General features: G+C 37.1%; 1 protein-coding gene across 4 annotated transcripts in view; it reads right to left on the bottom strand.

Moving 5' to 3' along the window:
• UTRN (utrophin) overlaps positions 1 to 26,221 on the bottom strand; it is a 472,601-nt gene that overhangs the window by 322,259 nt on the left and 124,121 nt on the right. For all 4 annotated transcript variants that reach the window (XM_045544518.1, XM_045544519.1, XM_045544517.1 and 1 more), the window contains 14 exons: positions 24,337 to 24,540; positions 23,327 to 23,508; positions 22,472 to 22,622; positions 21,185 to 21,304; positions 19,413 to 19,514; positions 17,040 to 17,147; positions 16,576 to 16,755; positions 15,900 to 16,069; positions 12,148 to 12,271; positions 8,292 to 8,379; positions 4,449 to 4,690; positions 4,103 to 4,283; positions 2,496 to 2,641; positions 1,601 to 1,813 (listed from right to left, as the gene is read on the bottom strand). In XM_045544518.1, coding sequence (XP_045400474.1) covers positions 1,601 to 1,813; positions 2,496 to 2,641; positions 4,103 to 4,283; positions 4,449 to 4,690; positions 8,292 to 8,379; positions 12,148 to 12,271; positions 15,900 to 16,069; positions 16,576 to 16,755; positions 17,040 to 17,147; positions 19,413 to 19,514; positions 21,185 to 21,304; positions 22,472 to 22,622; positions 23,327 to 23,508; positions 24,337 to 24,540 — 2,211 coding nt within the window. The remainder of the gene's footprint in view (positions 1 to 1,600; positions 1,814 to 2,495; positions 2,642 to 4,102; positions 4,284 to 4,448; positions 4,691 to 8,291; positions 8,380 to 12,147; positions 12,272 to 15,899; positions 16,070 to 16,575; positions 16,756 to 17,039; positions 17,148 to 19,412; positions 19,515 to 21,184; positions 21,305 to 22,471; positions 22,623 to 23,326; positions 23,509 to 24,336; positions 24,541 to 26,221) is intronic.

Genomic DNA, 26,221 nt, shown 5'->3' with positions numbered 1-26,221 from the left:
ATTACATTTATTGTGCACTTTATTTCTATTATTATTACATTGTAATATTTAATGAAATAATTATACAACTCACCATAGTTTGGGGACCCCTTCTCTGGAGGGCAAAAATCACTCCTAGCTAAAAATCACTAATAATCCAATGCTTGAACCATAACTAAAAACTTTAGAATCACAGATAGGGTAATTGGAAACAATTACTACTGACAACATACAAGAAGTGGTACCACTCACAAAGTTAAATGGGTCAAAAATACTAAGCCACACATAACACACCTCTCTTCCTAAATAATTTCTTATTCAAATGAAATCTCAGTCTGGAACTGCACTTACACTTACCTCCTGCCACTACCACCACACGCCCACACACACACACAACCCTCCCTCTGTATTCTACTGCTGGTCACTCATTGGAACTGTCCATTAGCTCCTGAGCCAAAGAGCGTCCCTGCAAATTCATGGTCACCACTCATGGAATCTTGCTGGATCCCGTCCACAGGGATCTGTACAGTCTTCCAGCTCCTCTTCTAGCACTGTTCTCTAACTTTGATGTTAAAAACATACATTTTCTTAAGTTTTGTCTTCACTTTCAATCTTTCACTTTTTTGGGCAACATTCCTCACCCAATTCTCTTAGGACCTACATCCAAATATATATCTCCAAATTTAAATCTCCTGTTACTAATCTCATTTCATTCACTGAAAAATATTTATTGCATGCCTTCTCTATGCCAGGCACCATTTAGAAGTATATCATGAGATACATTGGCGAAGAAAAAAAAAAGGCAAAGATCCCTGACCCATGGAAAAAAAGAAAAAAGCCCAAGGTAAGGAGGCACTAGAAGGACAGGAAGCCTTGGCAGGCAGAGTGTGTGATTGGTTCATTCTCTCCCCAGACCTTTCCTAGCAGAAAACCAGGAGGATTTGGAAACTCCGCTTCCACCTTTCTCATAGCAAAACGTTACAATCCAACCTGTCTTATCTGACACTGACTCTCTAATTTTATGTCCTCACATTTATCCTTTCCTCTTGACCTTTACCATCGCTTCACCTGTCAACATTTTCAGATGTAGCAAAGGATCCTGCTTCTGAACTTTCGTGTCCCTGGAACTACTTGCTTTCCCAGTGTGACACTGGTTTTCGATGGCTTAGTTTAGACTTTCAACTTCAAATGCCAAAAATCTTAAAAAACAAAAACAAACAAACAAAAAACAACAACCAAAAACCCAGGTTCATGGACTCGGCTATCTGCTACTTCCTGGGCTACTTCTACCACTCCAATATAGTTACCGCTTCAATCTAATCAGCACACTTCATGCAGGCCCCTACTGCCTGAAATATTATTTTGAACATTTTTAAGCAATTTTCTCTTATCTTCAAGGCCCAGTTTACCTCTACCAAGAAGACTTTCCTGCAAGGCAAAAGAAATAAATGTGTTCTCCAGCACATTAAAAGTATGCCTTTGATAAATCCCAGCTTAAGTACATAATAAATGTGGGACTAGAAAGAATGTAAAATACTCAAATAATAGATATTTGAATCTTACATGGTAATTACTATTTACCCTGTAATAAACTTAAACTCTTAGTGGCCTCTGGATTTACCTCAAACATTCTGAGTTTGGGAGTAATTTCTTCAAGCAAATGCAGATCTTTGGAAACCATGACCTTTAGTTTCTTCCACTTTCCTTGGACATCATCAAATTCCTGCTTATACGTTTTTTCTATAGCAGGAGGAACGTTTTTCTCCAAAGCCTTTGTTTCTTGTGCAAATTTATATAATGCAGGTTTTTGACTCTCCAGGATTTCATCAAGGGCCTGGAAAAAGTTTTAAAAGATTAAAAATATGCACAACAATGTGTCTGTACAGATATAATAATATGGGCTATATAAAGTCGAAAGTCACTTTAAAAAGCATTAAAAAGCATTTTTATCAAAAAACCATTGTGAAAAGCTCATGAAAAACATAGGCATAATCAAAAAAGCTAAAGCTTTTCCTTTATGAGTTGTTGTGTGTGGGCAACATAATGTATTTGCAACACCAAAAATCACTGGAACAACACATCAGGCGTGGGCAGAGTGTGCAGTGCCCAACAGCTGGTCTTTTTTATCTAATAAAATAGTGCAGAACCTGAAGTCCACCCAACTAAATGATCAGGGAAGCATTTTTATTCAACATAGAAAAAAACCACAAGTCAATTCAACTGATAGTCCTCATTTTATTTTATTAAAGATATTTTAGCAGATTATGAACAGGTTACGAATTTTAATTTACAATAGGAGAACATATGCTTTTCCTCTATTAGAAATACTTAATGACAATATTTTCTTTTATCTGAGATCCTACATTACAGTACTAACCTTCAAATGATATGAAATTTTTGGACCAGTTTTGACCAAAATGACCAATTTTTTTTTTAAACTCTAGAAAAACACTCTAAAATATGTAATATGGGATATTACAAATTCTAGAGTTTTAATATATATTAATATATCTTACCTTTTTTTCTTGTAGGGTCTTCTCTACCTTGGCAAGATCATTAAGGACATTCAGAGATGTCTGGGCCTTACTTTCTGAATCACTTAACATATCTTTCAGTGTTTTCAATGTTTCCAAATATTCATGTCCAGGTTGGCTCTTCAGTTCTGCTTATTTAAAAAATATTTGCTTTGAGAAAATAATGTTAGGAACCTAATATTATTATATATACCATTCATCTTCTATATATAATAAGTGAATTCTAATACATAATAAGTGAGACCCCATGATTAAAATTAAAAAGGGTCTCTGTTAGTTAATACAATAGATCATTCCATTGGCATTTCTGAGAGTCAGACAGTGACTTCATTCCTGCGGATGTTGACGTTTGAAATATTAACTAACCCACTATCATTTTTCTTCATTTCATTATGATGAAATGTCTCTCTGAAGATGGAACAACAATGTCCCTTTTGTCCCATATAATCTCCTCTTCCCCATTAGCTCCACAAAGAATAAGAGAAAACAAAGATCTTCTCAAGCAGTCTCCCGGTAAACTCAAGCGTGTAGACAAACCCATCTACAGAGTGGTGGACGTTATACAGAACGGGCCACAGGTACTCTCAGAAATAATGACTGCAAAAACCAGCTGGAACAGTGTTTACGTCAGTCACTAACTTAAAAATAACTTACAAGTAACACTTGTGTGGAAAGGAAGTGAGTTCATTCAAAGCACAAAGAGGTGGCACCAACTAGCAGCAAAAGTTAAACTGCCTACTAAGCACTGTCAAAAATGAAAGCATAGTTTGTACCAGGAAATTGAGAAAGAGGTATTCTCAAAGATTTATTTCATATTCTAGGTTAACTGGATTCAGTAAACAAAGACGTGGTGTCCAAATATCTTTCCAGAAAAAAGGCAACATGACACATTTGCCTAACGTGCACACATACAGATCCTTCAAGCCATTACACAATTTACAATTGCTGAAGTAAGGGTGTGGTTACATGTAGAGATTTTTAGCATGTGCAACCCATAACAATACACAATACAACACAATTCCTAACTTAAAGAGGAGCTAGGGAGAAAAAAATGTAACATGAGGGACAAGCTTTCAAAATCTCTAACAGTTAACTTCCCCAAACCAAGTGCATTCCAAAACTAAGAACTCTAAAATTTTTCAGATTCTGAAACAGGAACATGATTTCTTTTAAAAGACGTGATGGTATGGCTAAAACTTTAACCATTTTTGAGAAAACAGAAGTAAGTGATCATTCTTTTTAGTCTGACTACAAATAATATATTAATTGACTTCCTCAACCTCAACCAAAAGGAAGAAACAGCAGTACCTGTTTCTCTTTAAAAACAACAACAACAACTCTTTAAAAATCATTATATCCTATTAACACCATTCCAGAGCATGTGAAAGCTGTTACAAACAAGTGTGAGTCCAGGGAAGAGTCTTTATACAGTATACTTTAAGACAGGCACAGAGGAAAACAGAGTGAGGCTGGTGCAAAAGAAGCAGTATTCTAAAGGCCTACATGTTGAGACTAATTGTTAAATTAAGGCAAACTGAGAGGGGAGATATTAAAGTCATCGAATAAGAAAGCCAAAGGAATGGGTTTACCGTTTTCTAGCTGTTGCTGATGATCCTCTAAAACCCGTTGTACAGCTTGGTACCGGCCCAGAAATCTATCAAAGCCTTGCTGGACAAAATCTGGGGCAGAAGGCCGAGACTTCAGGGCCAAGCAGCTTTCACGCACCATTTCAATTTGGGGGCTGAGGCCAAGGAGATTTGTCAGTTCCCGCTATGGAAGAGAAAATATGGTCACATAACACACTGAAGACGAACATCCTCACAGATAGATAATCAGAGCAGAATTAACTTAAAGTTCATTGATTCAAGAAGCACCCTCCTTAAATAAGGGACTGGGCACAGAATTCTTTCACCTTCCAGATGGTTGGCTCTTTACCTGACAGGAATCCTTCAAACTTGTCAAGGTCTGTTGGGGAGATTCAGAAAACGGAGTGCGTTTTACCCACTCCTCCTTAGTCTTGATGACCTTTTCCAGCTCTTCAAGCTGCTTAAAATAAGAGTTTATATCTTCCTGTAGCTGAATCTTTCTTGCCATATCTTCCAAACGCTGAAATACATTCTTCCATTCTGATAAAACCTTCTCCAGAAGATTTTTTATTTCTTCAGTAGGAAGACCTTCTATGCAGACATGAAAAATAAACAGACACTTCATATAATATTACAAAATTTTGTCTAGACTTTGTTCTAAACATTCTAACATATACAAAATAACAGAGCAATGTCACATATAATGATCACTTCCTTAAGTTCTTTTTAACACAAGAAAAAATTATAATGATACATTTAAAAATAATCATGTTTAACTCTGACCGAAGAAGGAGGGCATCTTAAGATAGTGCGTCAGGAAGTAGTGTGGCTGTTGCAAAAGGCCCATCAGCAGAGCTTCAGCCACTGCCTTTTCTACAGAATGTGTGTTTCCATCCTTGGGATGGTACCACTAAAATCAACTGCCCTGATCTGTCTGGGGCTCTCATATCAGAAGGGAGATCTTCTGTCATAAGAAAAAAGACAGCTGGCTAGAAAAACTAGGAGGCATCTCCAGCCTTTGGTGACCAAACTATAGTATCATGCATGTAAAATGCAAAATCAATGGCAAGAAAGAATTCCTTTTGCTGAGAAACAGCCTGGTAAGTGAAGAAAGAACATTGAGCCAGCAGCCAGGTCCAAGAAGCATCAGCGAACCTACTGGGTACATTGCACATAGATAAGCAAATACTAAAATATCGAGGTACTGCAAACATTATCTACTTTATAAAAACATTTTTTAAATGCCATTATTTTTATTACTGGAATCTTAATTTTGTTTGTCTCACATTTTTGAAAGGTAGAGAATGTTCCTAGAAATGATAAAGCTATACATAATAATAGGTTTTATCACAGTCCTTAGTATACAATACTATCAAATCCTTTAAAATTACTATGAACAAGTATAGGAAATCTGCAAAAGAATCTTTCTATTCAAAGGAGAACAAGCATGTTGAAAGGATGAACTTCACATTTTTACTGTCTGAGTAGGAGGGCAATAAAACAATTTTGCTTTGTAAACACATGCAATCAAAATCCAGGGAAATTAGAATTCGAACTGGAAAAAAAAAAACGGCATGTAAAACAAAAGGTCACTTATGATGCCCACACAATGCAACTTTAAAAATTTCTATAAAACACTGATCTCTAGGAACAAGATAAGCTAAACCAAGCAAACCAGGTATATCAGCCATAATGTCAAATGAAACAAATTATCTTGTTTTGTAAAAACATTTTTATGCTCTATGAGATATCACAAAACTTAAGTGAAATGCATTAGGCAGGAAAGACCTATCAGGCTTGGTTGGCTGTGGTGGGCTTTTTGATGAAACTGGTTTCAGGAAAACAGCAACATGATTATTTGAACATCTGTTTTACTGAAGAATTTGATACCTTGTCCTAGCTGAACTGAAACATATAGACCCTATTCAGTTCAGTTACCACATTTCCCAGCTTCTCACTCCTATCCTAAAATTTTTTTTAGATAGACGTATGTTTTAAAATGAATAGAATTAGGGTCCTCTAATGAATGCATTTGTAGTTTTATCAATGCTTGGGGGGAAATGGTAATACAAAATATAAAAGGCTTCCTATTAAATTAGACAAGTATACATTAGGTGACAAAATTCACTCCTTTATAAAGCCAAATATCATATATTTCCTGATGTTGCACTTGGCTTTTTGCGAATAGCACTTTCAAGCGAATTCAATTTCCAGAGTATGTATTTCTAGGAACTGCCTACTCACAGTAAGATTTTACCAAGCAAAGGCTATAGTCAGCTAATGAACTCCCTCACTTTCCAGATGCCAAAGCAAAGAGAGAAAAGGGTTCCAAGACTTGCCCAAGAACAAGAAACTAGAAAAGGACAGGAGAATGCAAGTTCACCTGCTCCCCATTCACTGCTATTCTCATTACAACATATCACTGCTCACCAACTTCCCATCTAGACAAAGTCTTCTCTAACATGAAATGAAGATTGATAGAGAAGACTAATTCTAATTAGTCTAATTCTGCCACATTGCCTAAAAGCTGACACAGAAATGGGGGTAAATTCAGCATGCAGACTCATGAAGTTATCCCACACTCACAACACGTAAAGTCTGAGTTCCAAGGTACAATGTTGAGTTAGAAATAATCTACAATTGTAACTGACATAAATTCAACATTCAATTTATTATAACTATTGAAAGAATCAGTACCTCAAGGGAAATTATGGTCTGTTTGTGTCTCTGGGTCCCTTTAAGTTAATATTTGAAAGAGTAATCTCCAAGTGAGGTGGCCACACATAGAATAACTAAGACAGTCTGCTTAGAGTGGATTTTGAAAGAAAATACTATTCTATCTAATTTTATTTAAAGAGAAATTAACCTTCACTAATAATATATGGACTGATAATAATACATTTGCATAATTTCAAAATAAATGAACATACATGATACATATATGTTATATGCTACATTTGTGTGACATATATCTGTGTGTGTGTGTGTCCAGTACATACACAAAATAAGTGAATACATTTTTTAAAAGGCTGGAGACGAAAATAATCTAAGGTCAAAAGAAAAAATAAGAACAATTGTTTTCTGGGAGTGGAGGAAGGTAAGTGATCCAAAAGGGACACCAGAGAATTTTCTACAAAGATAGAAATTTCCTATATAGTGATTTGTGTGCGTAGGTTACACAGGTGTATCTATTCATCAAAACAGCACATCTAAGTTTTATGTATTTCTGTGTAAGTAAATATTATTTCAAAAAAACCTATAAAATTAATAATAATCAAGAGGGTGCAGAGTGAATAAAGGCATAGATAATTCAAGGATGGCAGAATATTGTCAATTATCGACCTAAGTAACTGATACAACAAAGTTCACTATACTATTACATCTGCTTTGTATACAGCTGTTATTTTCCATAATAAAAAGTCAAAAAAATGGAAAGATTTAATGCTACCATTTTGACGATTCTTGTCAAACTAATATTCCTAATTCTGCTTTAGGTGTCTGTGGCTTTGTCAAGGAGAGCTACAGCAGACCTCCAAAGCACTTACAATTACAATAAGGAATACGGAATACAAGAAATGTCTTTCAAAGGTAGAACAAAGAGAATCATGTATAAAACTGCATAGCTAGAATATTAATCTTTAGACTCCTCTGGGTCACTGGGAGCTATAGCAAAAAAAAAAAAAATACTTTGCTATAAGTAAAAATTTCAAATACAAGTAATACCTTTTCAAATTTAACTATAAAAAATTGTAGTAAATCAATATAATACATTGAAAGTAATCAGAAATCAAATACCCTTAATGGATTTACCTTAATTTAACTTCAATTCCTAAATGTTGCATAAGTAAAATTTTCTTTTGCTACCCTGCCTGCAAAAAATATTCCCAATATATAAACCCAAAGGATGAGGTTTTATAATTTTCTATACCACTGAATTTTAATTGTTCTGCTAATGTGTCAGGGTTTTTAATTCCCTGGCCCCATACAAAAACAGAATAACTTTGCTTTTATCTGCTTTTTATAATCAGCTTCAGTCATTTTTTAAAACATTCTAATGCCTTAAAATATGCTTATAAACCATTTTCCTGACAAAAAGAAGATGAGAGTTTTAAAACAAATATTTAATATGTCAAACTGTAATATTATTTGGTGTGGCCATCTAAAAAATATGGCGAAAAAAACAGGATCTCACCTTTTCCCATTTGCTCCACAAGGATTTGTCCAGTTTGTTTTAATTCATCCAGTCTGGGGATTCTTTCTGTCTGTGCTTTTTCTAATCCCTGAAAATAAAGTTCCAGTACAAAAATATTGCAAACTTTATTCTCAATATAATGTGATTTTATTTTAAATTTTTAGGTTTAATGTCCCTCCCACATTCTCTTTAGGCATGTTAGTCAAAATTAACCTAAGAGAATACTGCGGTACGAAGCTATGAAATACCAGGCTACCCTCCAGCCCTCCAGAGATGAATAAATCTGAAAAGATAAATCCAAACAAACAATGATCACAGCAACTAAAAAATGCTGGTTTCTTTTATAAGGAAAAAAATGTACACCATAATTATGAGCTCCCATCAAGGGAAAATAACCACAATTATGTTTTAGATCCCGAATACCTATTCACCTACATAGCCTGAGTATGCTATTATACCACAAAAATAATGGTTGGAGTCAAAATAACTAAATGTGCTATGATAGAGATCACTGATCAAAAATTAATTACTAAGAAAAAGACACAGAAATATTTTGAGGCTCGGTACTATTTGTTGGTGTTATATTAAGCCTAGGATCTAATACAAATTCAACCACAATCATATTTATTACATAATTTTTAAATAATGAAAATATCCTTTAGAACCCAAACTAAAGCATTTGCTCTTTATGCCTGAGGAGTGCCTTATAATTTTAATATTTTTGTCTTTATAGTTTGATATTCTCAAGACAAAAATCTTGCAAGGACTAATAAGAATGGGATGAGCAAAATAACGAACACACACATATACACAAGTGGATGTGCACACAACTCAGTATTTGAAATCTCTCCCATTCCTCTATCCCCAACTGATATTTATAAATTAGTTAACTATTCAAATCGTGTCCATCATAACACAATCGAAACTTCTAGGCAATCCATATTATTACTTCAACCAGACAATCCAGAGAAGAAGCCCACTTCTAAACTCTTTACATGTAAGCACTATCAAATAAATTTAACTATCCAATTTTGATCTTCACACTTTAATGTGACTAGGTAGAACAACCACTTTTATTGTTAAAGACCAGGAAACATTAGCAAGAGAGCAAAAATAAACATTACCATTTATTTTTGTTTAACTAAGGATCAATCTAAAAAGTCACATTAACCTGGAGAAAAAAAATGATTATCTGCTTTTTGCAAACTGATTTTTTTTACTACTTCTAACAGTGACAGGAGACTAGACTATGGATTCTCTACCCAGGTATTTCATCCCTTGGAATGAGATCTTACATCACTAAAAAAAATTAAGCTTAATCTTTCCCCAATTTGCAAGAAAAATTAGAGATCAGAGTAATGATTAAATTTTCTTTATTTTACACTTTTTCCAACTCTTTGCCATCTAGTATTTGTCTGAAACAACAAAACAAATGGACTTACAGATAAATATTAAATAGAACACATAGGAACTGCTAATCATGCCTTATGTAAACATACACAATTGTTATATTAATCCTCTCAAATGTCATACTAACAATTTCTGCCATTAAAATTGTTCCTGGATCATGGGATGGGCTTTAACTTATCAATATTTTATGGAACTTGCTCCATGAAGATCACTGTAACTACTAAATTCTCTGCCACCCGAATGTCTTTGAGAATTGGGTTGTTCAATGATGGTTAATATCATCTACCAGCCTGTAGATGATATTAGATCAGAACTGTAAGAAGCATATAAAATGTTGCAACACGGGCCTCATTTCTCTCTCGAAAACTCTGTGCAGGGGGTTCTGATGAAGGTGCTCCCAGCTCAACCACCATTCCCATACCCCTGTCCACCCACAGTTTTCACGTCCCCTCTTCCATGAGCCAAGAGCTTTACCAAGTACTGAAAGTACAGGGTGCAATGAAAAATTACCCTTGATTTCTTTCTTTGCCTTTTTCTTTTTTTTTTTGGAAACAAAGTCTTGCTCTGTCACCCTGAGTAGAATGCAGTGGTGTCATCATAGCTCACTGCAACCTCAATTCCTGGGCTCAAGCGATCCTCCTGCCTCAGCCTCTCTCTAGTCGCTGGGACTACAGGTGCATACCACCACGCCCAGCTAATTTTTCTATTTTTTTTGTAGAGACAGGGTCTCACTCTTGCTCAGGCTGGTCTCGAACTCATGAGCTCAAGCAATCTTCCCACCTTGGCCTCCCAGGGTGCCAGGATTACAGAGCCACCACATCCAGCCTATCCTTGATTTCTAAGCCCTCACAGGCAGGCATGGAAACGAATAACAGCATACATGCAAGCAGGTCTTTCATGGAGGTATGGCCAAAGCCATATGGAAGTCAAAAGATGAATCACTTAACTCTTTCTTGGGGGGCCAAGGGAGGCTTCCTGGAGTAGGGGGCATTTCAGCCACACAGCAAAGTAGGCTTAATGGAGGGCCATTCTGAGCAAAGAAAACGGCCCCTCGAAAAGGCAGGAGAGTAAGACAAGAGCAGGAGTCAGGAGGGCTGGAGTTCAGGGGGCATGTGGGAAAATGAGAAAGCATGAGGCGTGTTTAGAGATAGGGAAGAGTGCCCTCTCGAAGGCCCTTGTATGCCGGGGTGCGGTGGAGTTAGATCTCATCCCCAGAGCGGTGGGAAGCCCTTAACGGATGGCAAGCAAGGGAGCTGCCTAATCAGATTTACATTTGAGAAAGACCACCTGGTCACTGAAGACAAGGGCTGAGAGTGTAGGAAGGAGGGAAGAGTAAACAGTGGCAAATGCTGCAGAGAGCACTTCCGATGGGAAAAGAAATGCGTTCTTTGGATTTGGAAACTGAGCGGTCAATGATGACCTGAAAAAGAGCAGCTATGATGGAATGATAATGCAGAAATCAGTCTCAACTTCCCATTCAAACATTCAAACTTGGTCAAGGTCTGACCTAAAACCACCCATCCAGCTTCAACTCTCTACACATACCTAGCACTAAACAAAATGCAGTCGTTGTTCCAACAATCACTAGACACTTGCCCACCTTGGTGCCTCTGCTTAGGGACTCCCTGTGCCTGCTGTGCCCTACACACCCTCCTGCAGGCCAGCTCAGGCCCCTTCACCCTTGGACTTCACTACAGTGTAGAGACTTGTGCCATCCTGGGTTCTCTCAATTTCTATGTTACCTAGCACTTTCTAACTTACACCTTAGATATTTATGCACATCTTGTTTGTTAAATATCCTCCAAACTCTTTAAAAACAAACCCCGTGGCTGATACAGAAGCCACTACAGACTTCCACCAGATGCCCAAATTGTTAATGCAGTGACACACAGAGGGACATGTGAGCACAAGGGACAATACAGCACTGCAAACGCCCACACACTTTTCAGTAACACACAAAAGGGTGCAAAATAGCACAACTAAGATCCCATACATTTTAATAGTATTTATTTTTAAAAACCGTGTCTCTTCTCTAAAGAGAATATATTGAAGAAATTTTAAAATTTGAAATAGCTTGCTGTATTTGGAAGGTAAAACATCTTCAGCAGAATGTTTACACAAAGTCATAAATTATTAGGCACCAGATTAAGGTAGATCTAAATAAGCTAAAAAATAGTAATAATAACTGAATCACCACTGGAAGTATTCCTTACTGCATACCTCAATGGTTGAGGAGGAAAAAGGGAAAAACAGCCCTCCTCCAAACAGGGATCTGATCACAGCTAGCGTGAATGGATTCAAAATTTACTACAATGTTCTAAAAGCTACCTTATGCTTACATTTATTTTACAGGAAGCTTTTGGATACCATCATATTTTTAGGCCAACAGTAAATCTAATGAGATGAAATATTTTATGCACTAGGATATTTTTGGTTTATGTTTTACCTTCAGCTTCTTTTTCACTTCTGAGGTCTCTTGCATCTTCTTATACTCTTTTATCTCTGTGGTCTGAATGGCAGTCTTTGATTTCAAAATCCAGTTCAACAGCTCTGCACTTACAGCATCAAACCTGATGTAAGATGCAAATGTTACCATCTGGCGTGTATTTTCTTCTGTTGCTTAACTTGGCTCAGGAAAGAGCAGCCCGAGTGCCCATCAGGCAGGTGTTTTCAAACACTCCCCAAAAACAGCCACCCAGAAATATAGTAACATGCAAAATAAGATGACACATTTACAATTAAAAATATGAAAAGAGTAAGAATACTATAGTGTTAATAAATAATTGAAGAAAATAATTAAATAAAATATTTTAAAACTTTATATATTAAAAAATTTTAAGTTTATAAGGAATCACTTGTGTTTTCATAAACTCTAGCAGATAACAAAACCAGATTTGGTTAGATAATATCAAAAAAGAATGAGTACAGACATTCCTAAAGTCAACACCCTCTTGTGTTCAATATGTCACGCTTGAGCCTTGCCATACGCCAGGCATTGAGCAAGGCTCTTGATAGGAAGGTGAACTAGACACCAATCTCAGACCTTAAGGAGCTTCTCGACTAGTAAGCAATGGACATTAATAACAAAAGAATCTGCTAACTACCAATTCCAGAAATTCACAGGAATAGCTCCTAATCCAATCAGGGAAGGGATGGGTCCCTAAAGGAGAACAACAGTTTAGCAGTTTTCCTTGCCAAGGGAGAACATAAACAGGGAAGATCACATTCTGCAAACTCCAAGTAGCTAGGTGTGTCTGGAATAGTGAGTACTGCACTTGCAGGGAGGGACAACTGAAAACGTGGCCAAGAATCACACAGACCAGTGACTGGAAGGCCCTGCAGGACATATTAAGGAGTTCAGACTTAAAAAAAGGGCAGCTAAGACCCAAGGGAAGGTTTGAAGCGTGAGACTGATATGATTCTATTCACATTCTCAGTGTTCACCCAGGAGAAGGCATGGAAGAAAGGCGAGAGCAGAGAAAAGACTGTCGTACCAACAGGAGCCAGAACTACGATAGTGACGACGGGAAGGAAGACAAGGGGACAGGCTTGAGAGGTCTTGACAAGGCAGGTCAAACCACAGCTAGAGGAGCCAGAGGGGAAACAGGCATCGACTGCTGCCACATACCCGGCCCTTTCTAAGTGTTTTATGTGCATTATTAGCTCCAGGAATCCTCACAACTACCCTGTGAAGTATATACTATTATTGTCCCTTGTAAAGATGAAGCAATTTGAGCCCACAGAGGTTTTCATTAACTGTCCCACGCCACAAAGCCAACAGACAGGAGAGGTGGGATTCTCCCCCTGCTGGACTGTTTTCTTAACCAGTGCCCACCCCAGAGTTCTCAGTACTGCAGGCAGGAGCACAGGGTGTTATTGCTGATCGTCATGGGAAACTTCATTTAGAGTGTTTCTCGAGAATTATGAATATTTGTCTTTTCATGAAGGTAAATTTTTCCTTTGTGATACTCTAGGTAAATAACCAGGAATTGAGCTATCACTCAAACAGGGGTATATTCCTCCTGTCATCTTAACAGCAGAGTTCTGTTTAATCTTTCAGGGTGGAGGAGGGCCACAGAAAGACCACACATTTAAAATGATCTTGGAGACTCAGTCAAGTTCTGCCCTCAGTATGAGCAAGAGTGATGTGATGATCTCAGGTCACAGTGACAGATATCTACATTCTAAGAAATGACGGCCCCACTATACCCTGAGCCGGGGTAACACCCAGGGAAAAGAAGGGGGAATGAGCCGCCATTTTTTAAACATATATTTTAAAGTAGGCAGTGCATTAAGCAGTTATTTAAGGCTCTCAACTGTTAGGGCAGTCCATTGTAAGACAAGCTAATAGCGGTTTTGACAGCAGACTAAAGATATGAAAGAGTCTGGAAACCATGTCACACTAGGAACGGTGAAGGATACTCTGAACTTTAGAAAAATGAAAATCAGAATGTAAAAGTTATCTTCAAAGGCTAGGGAGATACAGATTGAAGATCGATACGTGGCTCTATGTCACTCCAGAAAGAACTAGCACACATGGGTAGACTTAAAAATAACCTTTCTAATAATGAGAGTTAACTGTAATGAACTGGACGTACTCAAGCCTCTATTTGTCCAAGAATTAACTAAAGGAATGTCTGCAGCAGTCAAATCCTGTAGTTGATGACTGTGGCCCTCACAGCTGGTTGCCCACCCAACAGACACCCCCTCTCCACATTTCTTCCTTGCTGTCCAAGTCCCCCAAAACACAACCACAGAGACTGAAAAGGTTAGTTAGTTTCAACCTCCCTCACACCCAGGGAATGAGCAAGTGACTGAGTCCTGGCCAGTGAGACCAGGGGATTAGTTTGCTGAGATGACAAAGCTGAAGGTGAAAGCCAGCATCCAAGGATGACAAAGGCCACAGATGGAGAGTTGCTAAACCACACCTCCCATTAAAACTGCCCTACCTCCAGACTTCTTGTAATGTAATATCATCAGTGACCTCATTGTTTAAGTCACTTTGGGAATGGTATTCTCTTTCTTGTAGCAGAAAGCACTCTACACAATTCGGTCATGTTTAAGTTAAGATTTCACAGTTATGCACCCTAGTCTTTTACAACCTTCTGTGCTTCTAAATGCACAAAGTCAGCATTAGAAAGATACACTGCCGGATATACCTGGCAGATATTATGCACTGAGGAAATGTGAGATCTATTCGAATATTAACATCAGAAGCATCTTTCTCCTGTGCTGCCTGGGCTCCAAAAGTAAACATCCTACCACTGCTGCTTGCAACTCAGAGGTGCACTGATCTACAAGCAGAAGCTATTAGGAGGCAGAAACACAGTCTTATTATCAAAATAAAAACATCTGGTAAAATTGGAATCCTGCTTTGTCTAACGTAAGCTAAATTAGGGAAAGTATATCATTTTTATTCAGGCTCAAAATAATTGCTCACTTACCCAAGCATTGTGATTCTACTATAAAAACAGGAGAGTAGTACCTTTCAAGAGCTATTTGGAGGATTATCTGCTATAGTGCATGTAAGGTACAGTACCTGGGACACTGTACAGTTTAACAGAATATCTGATATCAGTAAAACCACAATATGTATCGGTCATTAATTATCCTTCTTATAAAGATCCTAGGTTTTCTTTTGAATGAACAAGATGAAAAGAAACATTTTATGCCAAAGATGGATCTTTAAGCCAAACAAGAAGAATATGCTAATGATATGACAAAGAAATTAACAAACAAGAAAACACGAAAAAGAACGAGGGGGAAAAAAGAAAAAAGGAGACTAAAAGTGAATTATTTCCCTGAATCAAGTATTTTTTAATGTTGAGAGGAGGAATCGGATTCACAAAGAATGACGATGTCTACCCAAAGCAAAATCGTCAGCGTTGTGGCTAGTGAAAGAACAAACAAATAGTCATGGACAAGGTGAATGATGGGAAAGGAAGAAAGAAGGGCTCAGCCACACAGTTCTCCAAAGTGAATACAGGATAAATAAAACCATCCAAGACAACTGAGATGCTTAGCTAGTGTGAAATAGAATATTCAAAAGACTCAGGGGCAGTGAGTGGTTCAGTAGCTGAATTTCCATAATACTAATTATGTCTAAATTTGCATATGATTAGCAGTAGTGCAAAATAAGTAGCAAGTATCAAATACATTGTGTACAGTACTGGGTTTGAAAAATTTCTCTGTTCTCACTTTTTCTTAGCTTCCATATCCACATGGATCTGTCTCTTCTTTGGAGGAGGAGGGGGAGGGAGCTCCTGCTTAGACTTTTTTGTAGTTACTTGTTCTCTTACACGAACAGTCTCCAAAAGATCCTTCTGAGGAATCTGAGACATTCCCAGCTTTGCTACAGCCTGAGTCACCTGAAATAAAAATCAACCAATGTTTAAATTTTTATAACAGCTTTACTAAGATATAACGCACATGCTACATTTTGTTTATTCATTCATCTATTGATAGACATTTGGGTTGTTCCCATTTTTGAGATATTATAAATAATGCTGCTATGAACATTCATGTACAAACCAAAACTTTATTTTTGATGAACTCATTAAAATATTTTTAAGATCAATAAGATTATTTAAGATTTAAGATTTTAAGATTATTTATTGGATACCTGCCTATGTGTTATCAGTTACTAAAAATTAAACTACTGGATATATTAATATGTTTTTTGAAGATCTATTAAAATTTACTTTAAAAAAACTGAAGGAGAATAATTTCACATGTCAATTTTTCATCAGGTGTAAGGAATCAACTTTTCAGTTCACCTACTACTCTTTTATGTAATAAAAACTAAAATGAACCTAAACACTAAAATTTAAATTTTTATTTAATGGTGCAACATACTATCTAAATCAAAAGGTACCTGGTTGGATGAATCTTCTAGTCTCTGAACCAAAGAATCCCATCTTTGAGTCAATTCTTCTGAGTCACTGTTGATCTTCTTAGATGCCCTGGGGTTATCAAGTAACTGACTCACATCCTGGCCAATCTCACTCAGCTGATCCAATGTTTGACGCTTCATTTCCATGTCTTCCTTCAAAATCTAGTATTTCAGATACTTATTAGACAACTCTCCCTTAACAGGATTTTATCTTCCTGGTCCTCAGCCAAGAAATGTAAACATGTAGATTTATAGCAAAATCTAGATGTTATGCAGTTCACTGTGCTAAACATAAGACTCCTGGTTCCAAATCATTGCATGGCAGCGGTCTATTAGGTAATGAGCCATTGTCTGCATTCACTAAATTGTATTAACCATTGATATAAAACACTAAGATATCGTAGGCTTACAACACAGATGCTGACAATGGCATTACTTTTACTTACAGCCAGACGTCGAACACTGACACTTAGCTCCTTTTGGTCTTTGAAGTTGCTTGTCTGGACTTTATTTAAAGCCTCTTCTTTTTCGGTTAACCAAGCCTTTAACAAGCACTACAAGTAATAACAAAAAGTTGAAAATATATCTGCAGCATCATTTGTTAATTCAATCAAGTTCCCAAATCTCTTAACTTTTTGTTTATTAGAGGCTTCACCCTTATCTGGGGGTAAGAAAGACTTCAAACACCTAAGTCTGATGCACAAATAAATTCACAAAGACACCTTTCTTTAAAATATTATCCATCTCATATTTGCAACAGATCAACCTGATATTACCCCACACCTGCGTAACTAAACCTAATTCTCAAGAGGTGGATGGAGGAGAAAGGGTAAATCCAACTATCCAAAAGTCGCCCAAAAAATCACCTTATAACTCTCTAGAGACAGAAGGAAGCTCAGAGATTGCCTTGTTCCAGATCCTCAATTTAAGAGGAAGGAGAGAGAAGTTAAGTTACATGTCCAAGATCACTTGGTTAGTTAATGGCAGAGCTGGATCAAGGACCCAACCTAAAACCCATGGTTTTTCCACAGCATCATGCAGGAAAGCCACACGGATGCTGAAGGTTGAACAGCAATTATGATTAAAAAAGGAAGTCTGAGGATGGCCCAAAGTCAATACACAGAATTGTAAACTTCACTGCCATCAATGCATGTTTTTTAAGCAAAAGAGATTTAATAACATGGAGAGAGAACCCTGAGGAGAGATGGAAAACAACTGTGGCTGCACTGAGATAATTCTTCCCAAAATGTAGCATCTACCACAGAAACCCTTTTCTATTTAGCTGGGAGGAAAAATCTTGGTTCTGTCTTTGCAATGGGATCAATTCTTTCTTACTTGTTTTATCGATCAATTTATTTAACAACTATTTCTCACCTCTATATTCCACCAAAAAAAAAAAAACAGAAATGAAGATTAGGAAACTAAAAGACAAATATGAATCCTGTTCTCAATCTGGTATGGCTGATAAGATATGCACATAAATAACTATGGCACAAGATAGAAAGTACAAACATCACATATACACACACAAAAGATATAGCCAAAATGTCAGATTGTTAGTGGAACATGACTCAAAGGTCAGTTTAAAACCTAAAGTAATATGAGTGACCAAAATACTAGCCACTTCCTTTTTTTTAACATTTTTTTAAATTATCAAAGTAAAGCTATTTCCAAATTTGAAATTATTTTACTGGGTAGAAGAAGAACACAGTGGTTTTCTCTGGCAATCAGTGTCTCCTGTTGTCATTACTGAAGTAAAATTTTAACTATTCCATGAGATTATTTGGCCTTGAATACAGGGTTCCAAGTACATGTAAATCTTTGTAAAGTGAAACGTAAATATAAATATATCAGAAATCAGAATCAGGCCCATCATGTGATTCTTAATAAGAAAATTGTGACCAAAGATTGGAAGGGGGGGAGTAGTGATTAATGATATATAGTTGGACAAATTTTGCAACCTACTGTTTAAGATGCACTATCTGCCACCATATTTAGTAAACCACAAAACATCATACGCTTGGGTTTTTATTTCCCCTGAAGACAATATAGTTACTTTTTGTGGATGGAAATGAAATGTATTTAAAAGAATCAAAATGGACACTGGGAGATGTGGGAATAGAGTATCTGCTTATTTTCTAAACCACAACCGTTTGGCATTTTGGGAGAAAAGTTTTGCTTATTTGTATTTTGTTTTGTTGGTTGCTTTTCTGGAAGGACATTGGATGGGCAAATGACCACCACTCTGACTGAAAAATTAAGGTGGGAGCTTTGCCCCATCGGTTCATTTGCTGTAGTAATCCTTAGTGGAAAAAATATACTCTTAACCAAGCATTCAATCAAAGGTGTTGCCAAATAACATTTTCTCATTAATTTCAGTACTTATCCCGGTTAAAAAAAATCAAGAAAAATTCTCGTGATTTACAGTTCACCATGTATTGAGTGGTTTCATTTATACATTATTTACTGAATATAAGCCATATGGTAGGAATTGTGCTGACACAAATTCATACACATTACCCAACATAAATCTAGTAATAATTGTAATATCAAACAAATCATATCTAAATACTAACATTCTAAATGATGAATACAGATCAAATTAAGTATTATTACAATAGAGTCATATGATGTAATCTCTATAAATATGCTGCATGATCAGTTATAAAATGGACAGAAATCTGATTTTTAAAATAGTAATTATTTGTATATTTTCCTTTCAAAGAAAACTAAAGAAGGTAACTGTATTCTAATGCCATAATAAAAGATGGGTTACTTTTCACTGTTTGTTTTGCCTCTTCTGGATAACAGTTTCATACCTGTTCTTCCAATAATTCCTGCCACAACATATTGATTTCTTGTAATCTGTTCCAACGTTCTTCAGTCCAACGGCACACTGCCGTCCAGCGCTCACCAAGTTTCTAGGAAAGGAAAACACCACCCTTGGTCAACACAGCCTTCAAAGAGAGTTATCACAATCACTACAGAAACTCGTGATTTCCATTGTTCTTTATTACAGAATAGCTATTTATAAAAATACTTTTGTAAAAGTCGCTTTAAAATAACATACATCAATCCTATAAATGAGAAAAACTAATCCCTACAGAATTTAACAGATTATTTCGCATCACTAGAAAATGGTACAACCGGAACTCTACCCTATGTCTTTGACTCCAAATTCCTATTCTTTCCATTTTGTTGTGGTTTTCATATGAGAATTTGACATTTTTACATGTATCTACATATCTGCTTTTTGTATGTCAAATTTTCCAGGCTATAATTACCTAAAAAAAAAAAATTAGTGCATCAATTATATTTCTTAACCATCTTTACATACCAAGAAAATGTTCATCTATAGTACCAAAATTAAGAAAAATGTTTCAATTTATAAAAACTACATTTTGAATAAGAGAATTTCTATAAAACAGTACAGTGCTTAATTGATCTGTTCTGTTTATATTACATGAAAATTTCCATAGAAAATTCTCTATAAATTAACAGAATAATATGAATATTAAAAATACTAAATAAATAAATTTGATTAACTAATTTTTTAAAAAAATCATTCTTCACAATGATTTTCCCTGAAAATTATTTTCCTATCATTTTATAAATGTTAAAATTTATTTCTATATTACTTACATGTGAACAAGAATTATTTAATTCATATTATACTATCTTGATATTTAACACCAGAGTAAGCTTTTAAGGGTGCAAAGGATAGAGAACTTAGAGCCAGAAGAAAGGTCTCTCTAGTCTCAACATGGCCACTCCTTGTCTAAATCTCTGGGGCATCACTTACACTCCTTGAATTTCAGTTTCCTCACTGCTAAATAGTCAAGACATGGAATACCTACCTCTCAGATTACTGTAAAAAGTAAATACTACTACATTGAAGTCTCAGAACTTTTTCTTTACAAAAGAAAAAGGATGCCATATGATGAAATTATAGTCTAGAAATCATAAATTGGCAACATCTTATCAGGTATTGTTCAAATGAAATACTGATAAATTTCTTTACAAAGACTTATAAAGGTATACTATTGCCTTTGCACAAAAAGAAGCAATTTGTTGAGGTTTCCAAAACTGTTGTTGAAAATCACACAGTAATCTACCAAAGACACAGGGACACTAAAGCCTACAAGCTTGAATTCTCAAATTTTAGTATACACATACTTTTTTTTTTTTTTTTACAATGCAGGTTCACTATCCCCTCCTCCACCCAGATTCAGGTGTGCGTAGATTCTAGGAATCTACATTTTAACAAATTCCTCAAGTGATTCTAACCAAGAAGTTCATAGGCTACTTGTGAGATCAGTTCCTGTGCTTCCCACTCTTGTCAATATTATGCACAAGGAAGCTCGGGATCGCAACCAGACCCACACATTCCCCTCAAGGGCTGCAGTAAAGGAATCAATACATGGGTACTCCTATAACTCACATGCTGTAGAACTCCAACTGGGAAGTACAACCAAAAGTGGATTTTTCTACCCTTGTGGATAAACAATGAGGCCATGAAGGACAGGGCAACACATGCTTGGGTCTCAGACCACAGGTCCTTCAGGATTATCTTACTTTACAGGGTTCTTACCTGTAACTGATCTTCTAGAACAGCTGTAGCACTCTCACCACTGTTTTCATCCACAATTACCACCATGTGAGTTAATGAATTTACTTTCACCTGTTCAGCCTCGAGATCATTTTGCAAACTCTAAAGAAAAAAATAAAGATAAGCCATTATTTCTACTCTTTCACATTTACCTATTTAAAATGTACTCAGTTGTCAATAGTAATTAAGGACACTCAATGAGGCATTGTATTTAAATTTCTTGTCATTACCCTGAGTGTTCTACTAATGAAACAAGCCCATTACACATCTTTACATTTCATTATGAACCAAGGCAGTTTGAAAATGCAATGTCATAACAGATTGAAAAGGGGAAATATCACTTTTATTTCATGTTCTGGCAAAAAAAAAATGTATTTTTTTGCATAAAAGAGTTGAGTGTCTATACTAGGAATTAAGGCAAAAATATAGAATTGGTAAAGCAAAAAAGTCCATAACTTAAATATACAGAGTCAGAGATCATTTTATGTAGTGCAACATGGTATAAAGTAAGAGGTAGGGAAAACGATACATGACAGTCAGAAGTTATTCTGATTTGCTACCTAAGAGAGCAATTTGGACAATTCCATTCTCACCTTTTCCATGGGAAGAGTGTAGTCATTAGACATACGTATATAGGTAATTTATTTAAACACTATCGATAATGTTGTCAAATGCCTCTCAGAGTTCTGTTTAATGTACCTCTAAAGCTTTGTTGTCTACCCATTTCATTGATAAATAAAATTCCTCAAACACTTTGCAGAGAGGATATTTTACTCTACCTTTCCTGATCTTGACTATGAAAAGTTCTCCCCTAAACTTGTGACCAAATTACACTGTTCACCAAATTTTGATTCCTCACCTAGTGCTGCATGCTTTCCTGGATCAGAGAAGAAGCAACAGGCTTTCCTGAGAGAATTAGGTACAGCCACCTCTCAGGGTTTGCTTCTTCACCCACACACTGCACTCACGCCAACACACTAGTGTTCTCGGCCACTTATGGGTCCAAAAAAACCCTGCTCAAATCCTATGAAAGTGATGCACCTTCATAAGAAACCTGCCCATTCCCATGTAAAATTTTACCTGCGCTTTCATGCCTGGCTCAGAAAAGTCACATCCCCACGAACTCTACCCTATGAGCTTCTGAACAAACAGAGCTCTGAAGAAGTGTCCCACCTCTGTGCTAATGATACAAGTCATCAGCCTCTGACAATGCTAAGTGCTGCTCTTTCATATTTGATAAGGTATAAAAAAAATATGAGACAGATTTACTTTATGTTCTTCTAGCAGCTTTTGTAGGGCATTTAAATCATCGTCCAGGGGGCAAGTTTCCATCTTCTGAATGCGTTCCTCTGTGAGTGTTAACCAGGCAGAGAGCTGCTGCAGCTGCTGCTTCTGCAGTTCCATCAGCACGTCGTGCAGCCTGTCCATGGAGAGCACAGCATTATTCCCACGAGCTCTGTCCCTTCGCAAAGGTAAATACATACTCCAGGCACCAGAGATACGGGGCAGGGGAACACACCCCTGTCTACACATTGAAAGCAGCATTTAGTCTTCAAACATAGAAACTGGGGGGGAAAACCTTTTATTTTCTTCCTAAATGGAGTCCATTAAATGCAGTCAAAGAATGCAAGTAACAGCACCCGGTATTCGTATCAGAATCATTGTTTCTTCAATCAGGAATTCCTGCTTATTAAATAGGTGGAAATGGCAATGGAATGCAGTTTGCTCCTTAATACACAATACTGAAATAAAATGGGCCATGGGAAAGCTCTAAAAAAAATGGTACAAAATGGAGTGGTAGATAGATACTATGTAATCCTGTCCTCCTATCAAGTTAACGATTGATTTTAATACTGCAAATAGTTAACTGCCCATATGAACTGTTTTCTCCTTTTCTGCTAAGTTCTGTATTCCAACTTTTATCTTTTGGTTTGGCTAACATATCCAAGGGAAAATAAAGATCATGCAAAATTCCAGGAACAGTTTGAAATAAGAAAGAGTTTAACTTTTACGAGGCAAGTTCTGTAATGACCTTGTTTTCACAGACTTGTGGACTTCTACGTGACCTGAAGGGTGCAATGCAGCCTGCAGAAGAAAGTGTTAACGTCTTGGCTCTCCACTCACCGAGACTGTCTGTCCATACTCTCCACCCTCAGCGCTTCCCACCTAGCATTCAGCAGGGTCATCTGTTCCTGAATTTCAAACTCCTCTTCATCTGACAGAGTTCCTTGTGTTATCAGCTGGTTACCCGCCTGTAGGACGCTTCCCACACTGCTCTGGTGTGCAGTTAGCTCCATCATAAAAGCCTAGAAAGGCACATCATTATGACTTGCAAGCTACTCATGGCAAAAAAAAAATATTAATAAATTACTAATGCCTATCCTAAATATCAATGCTGCAGAAAAAGATAGCCTATTAAAGAACAAATAAAGTAGACTTTGGGACAAGCGCAGTGACTCACGCCCATAATCTAAGCACTTTGGAAGGCCAAGATGGGAAGATTACCTGAGGCCAGGAGTTAGAGACCAGCCCGAGCAAGAGTGAGACCCCAATTCTACAAAAAATAAAAAAAATTAGCCAGGTGTGATGGCACACACCTGTGGTCCCAGCTACTTGGGAGGCTGAGGTAGGAGGATCACTTAAGCCCAGGAGTTTGAGGCTGCAGTGATCTGTGATGACGCCACTGCACTCCAGCCCAGGTAACAGAGTGAGACCTTGTCTCAAAAGAAACAAAATTATACAGGAACACTGGGTCGGACATTTGCTTAATCGTGCAATTAAAAACAATAATTACCTTTTGGGGAAAATTCAAAACCTAAAGATTTGTTGTGTTGGTTTGCCATTTTGTTTTTCACTATAACAACACACTTCAAAAATGAGCATTACTGTGCATTTCTTTTTGACAGTGGCTCTATAAAAATACAAGTTACAATAAGATTAAAATATGAAATCTAATTCTGATGCAGTTAATCACTCACATCAATTTATAAGAAAGCCCTACCGCAAGTCCTAAAATAAGCCATGACCTTTCCATAGAGCAGAATTCAGTAAACAACAAACATCAGGGAAGAGTCCCTTATTAAGGCACAAACCCCAGGGCAGATACACCCTGTTCAGCAACTACAGATACTTACTTCATGGGTTGCAAACTGGTCTTTGACTTCTTCAACATCATCAGAAATGTCATCCTGCTCCTGGAAAGTGTCCTCAGCAGAAAGCAGCCAGGTCAGCACTTCCTCCAGGGCTATCTGATAGCTGTCCAGATCCATGTCGACCTCGGTGACAGTGCTGGGGGTTTCAGCTCCGGGACTCCCACGTTCCTCCTCGGGAGCTGTGCTCTATAAAAACAAAGCCAAGAAAAACCTACAATTATCATGAACACAAGCACACACTGTATGGAGAACCTAAGGTAGATACCACCGTGTCTTAGACATTAATCCAACTCCTCCTCGGAATCAGATGAGCAATGCCATGGATTAGTCAGACAGCATTTATTCACTGCACTAGAATGGCAAAGAGCACAAAAGTGGTATGTACTCATGAGTTCTGTACTCATTGAGAGTCTAATATAGTTGGAGAGAGAGAAATAACCCAAATGAATCACTTCTGAGCAAAAATAAAATGGTTATTAGCACAGTGATAAATGCCACGGTCCCAACAAGGAATGACATTTGAGTTCACCAAGGGCTAAAATGGTTAGGAAAGTTTCATAGAGGAACTGCAACATGTTGGGCCTTCAAGGATGGATGTAATTTAAGGAAAAAGAGAGAAAGATTAGAACTCTGCTTTGACCCCTAGTTAAATTGCTTTTATTGAACTGCAATTTAGCACTGCATTTTAGACACTAAAAGACAGCCACACAAATAGGCTGTTGTACTGATTGTATTTTTTTGAGGCAATTGCTCTCTGGTTTACTTGGCCTTTTTTGTTTGGTTGTTTGTTTTAACGCTCATGGAATAAATTTCTCTCAAGCTCTTTCTAAGCAACTATTTCCCTATATACTTTAAGATCTTATAACCAAATCAACCATCTCTCTGGTTCTTTTGTTCCCTTTGAGAGACAAACTTTCTAAAACCTACCTATATCCTACCTCTACTTTATCACCTCTCATCCACAATTTTTAAATAGACTATTTCAAATGTACAGAAATGTACAGAAAACAATACAAGAAATGTTAACATTCCCTTTCACCCTGACTTGCGTTTGCCCCACCACTCAATCAGAAAGGCTTTTGCCAACATCACCGATAACCTTCCCCTTACCAAATCGACATTTCCAACACCATCTACGAGGTGGCCAAATAATTAACCAAAATATTAAATAGTAGAATGCTTTTGATAATAACTGTGCTAGAACAAACATAAACTAGAACTGTTCCAAGCAAACCCCGAGAGCTGGTCACCCCACATTTCTCACTTCAGCCCTCAGCAGCACTCCACATGGCTGACCACTCCCCAGCCCCTTACAGCTCTCCTTTGTCTGCTGCAGCGACACCACATTGGTCTCCTGCTGGTTCAACAGCAGCTGCTGACCTGTGAGTAATGAAGTTCCTCAAAATTAAGTCCTGGGCTCTTTTTTCTTCCCTCTGTGTTCTTTGCCTGAGTAATCTCATCTTCTCCCACTGGCTTTAAAGAACCATCTATACCCACTATGAGCCTGAAGTTCCAATTCCTATATCCCACTACCTTGGCATCTCCACTTCAATATCTCATGGGTTTATCAAACCATGTCCATATTTAAACCCTTCATTTTTTTTCAGAACATGTTCCTGCTCAGGCTTCCTCATCTTAGCAGATGGCTTCTCCATGCACCTAATTACTCCAGCTAAAAACCTAGGAGCCAGATAATTTAAAACTTATCTCAAATCCATCAAGACCTTTCCATCCCACAGCCATCTAAGTCTCTCCTCTGGACTATGACGGCCTGCCAACAGGAGTCTCTGCTTTCCCGTTTGCTCCCCCTGCCCCCAACCCCCCTACAATCCATTTCTCACACAACAGCCAGGATGATCTTCTGAAA

The sequence above is a fragment of the Lemur catta genome, chromosome 2 (genome assembly GCF_020740605.2).
Source record: "Lemur catta isolate mLemCat1 chromosome 2, mLemCat1.pri, whole genome shotgun sequence".
Classification (NCBI taxonomy): Eukaryota; Metazoa; Chordata; class Mammalia; order Primates; family Lemuridae; genus Lemur; species Lemur catta.
This window is presented reverse-complemented; position numbering and strand designations above follow the sequence as displayed.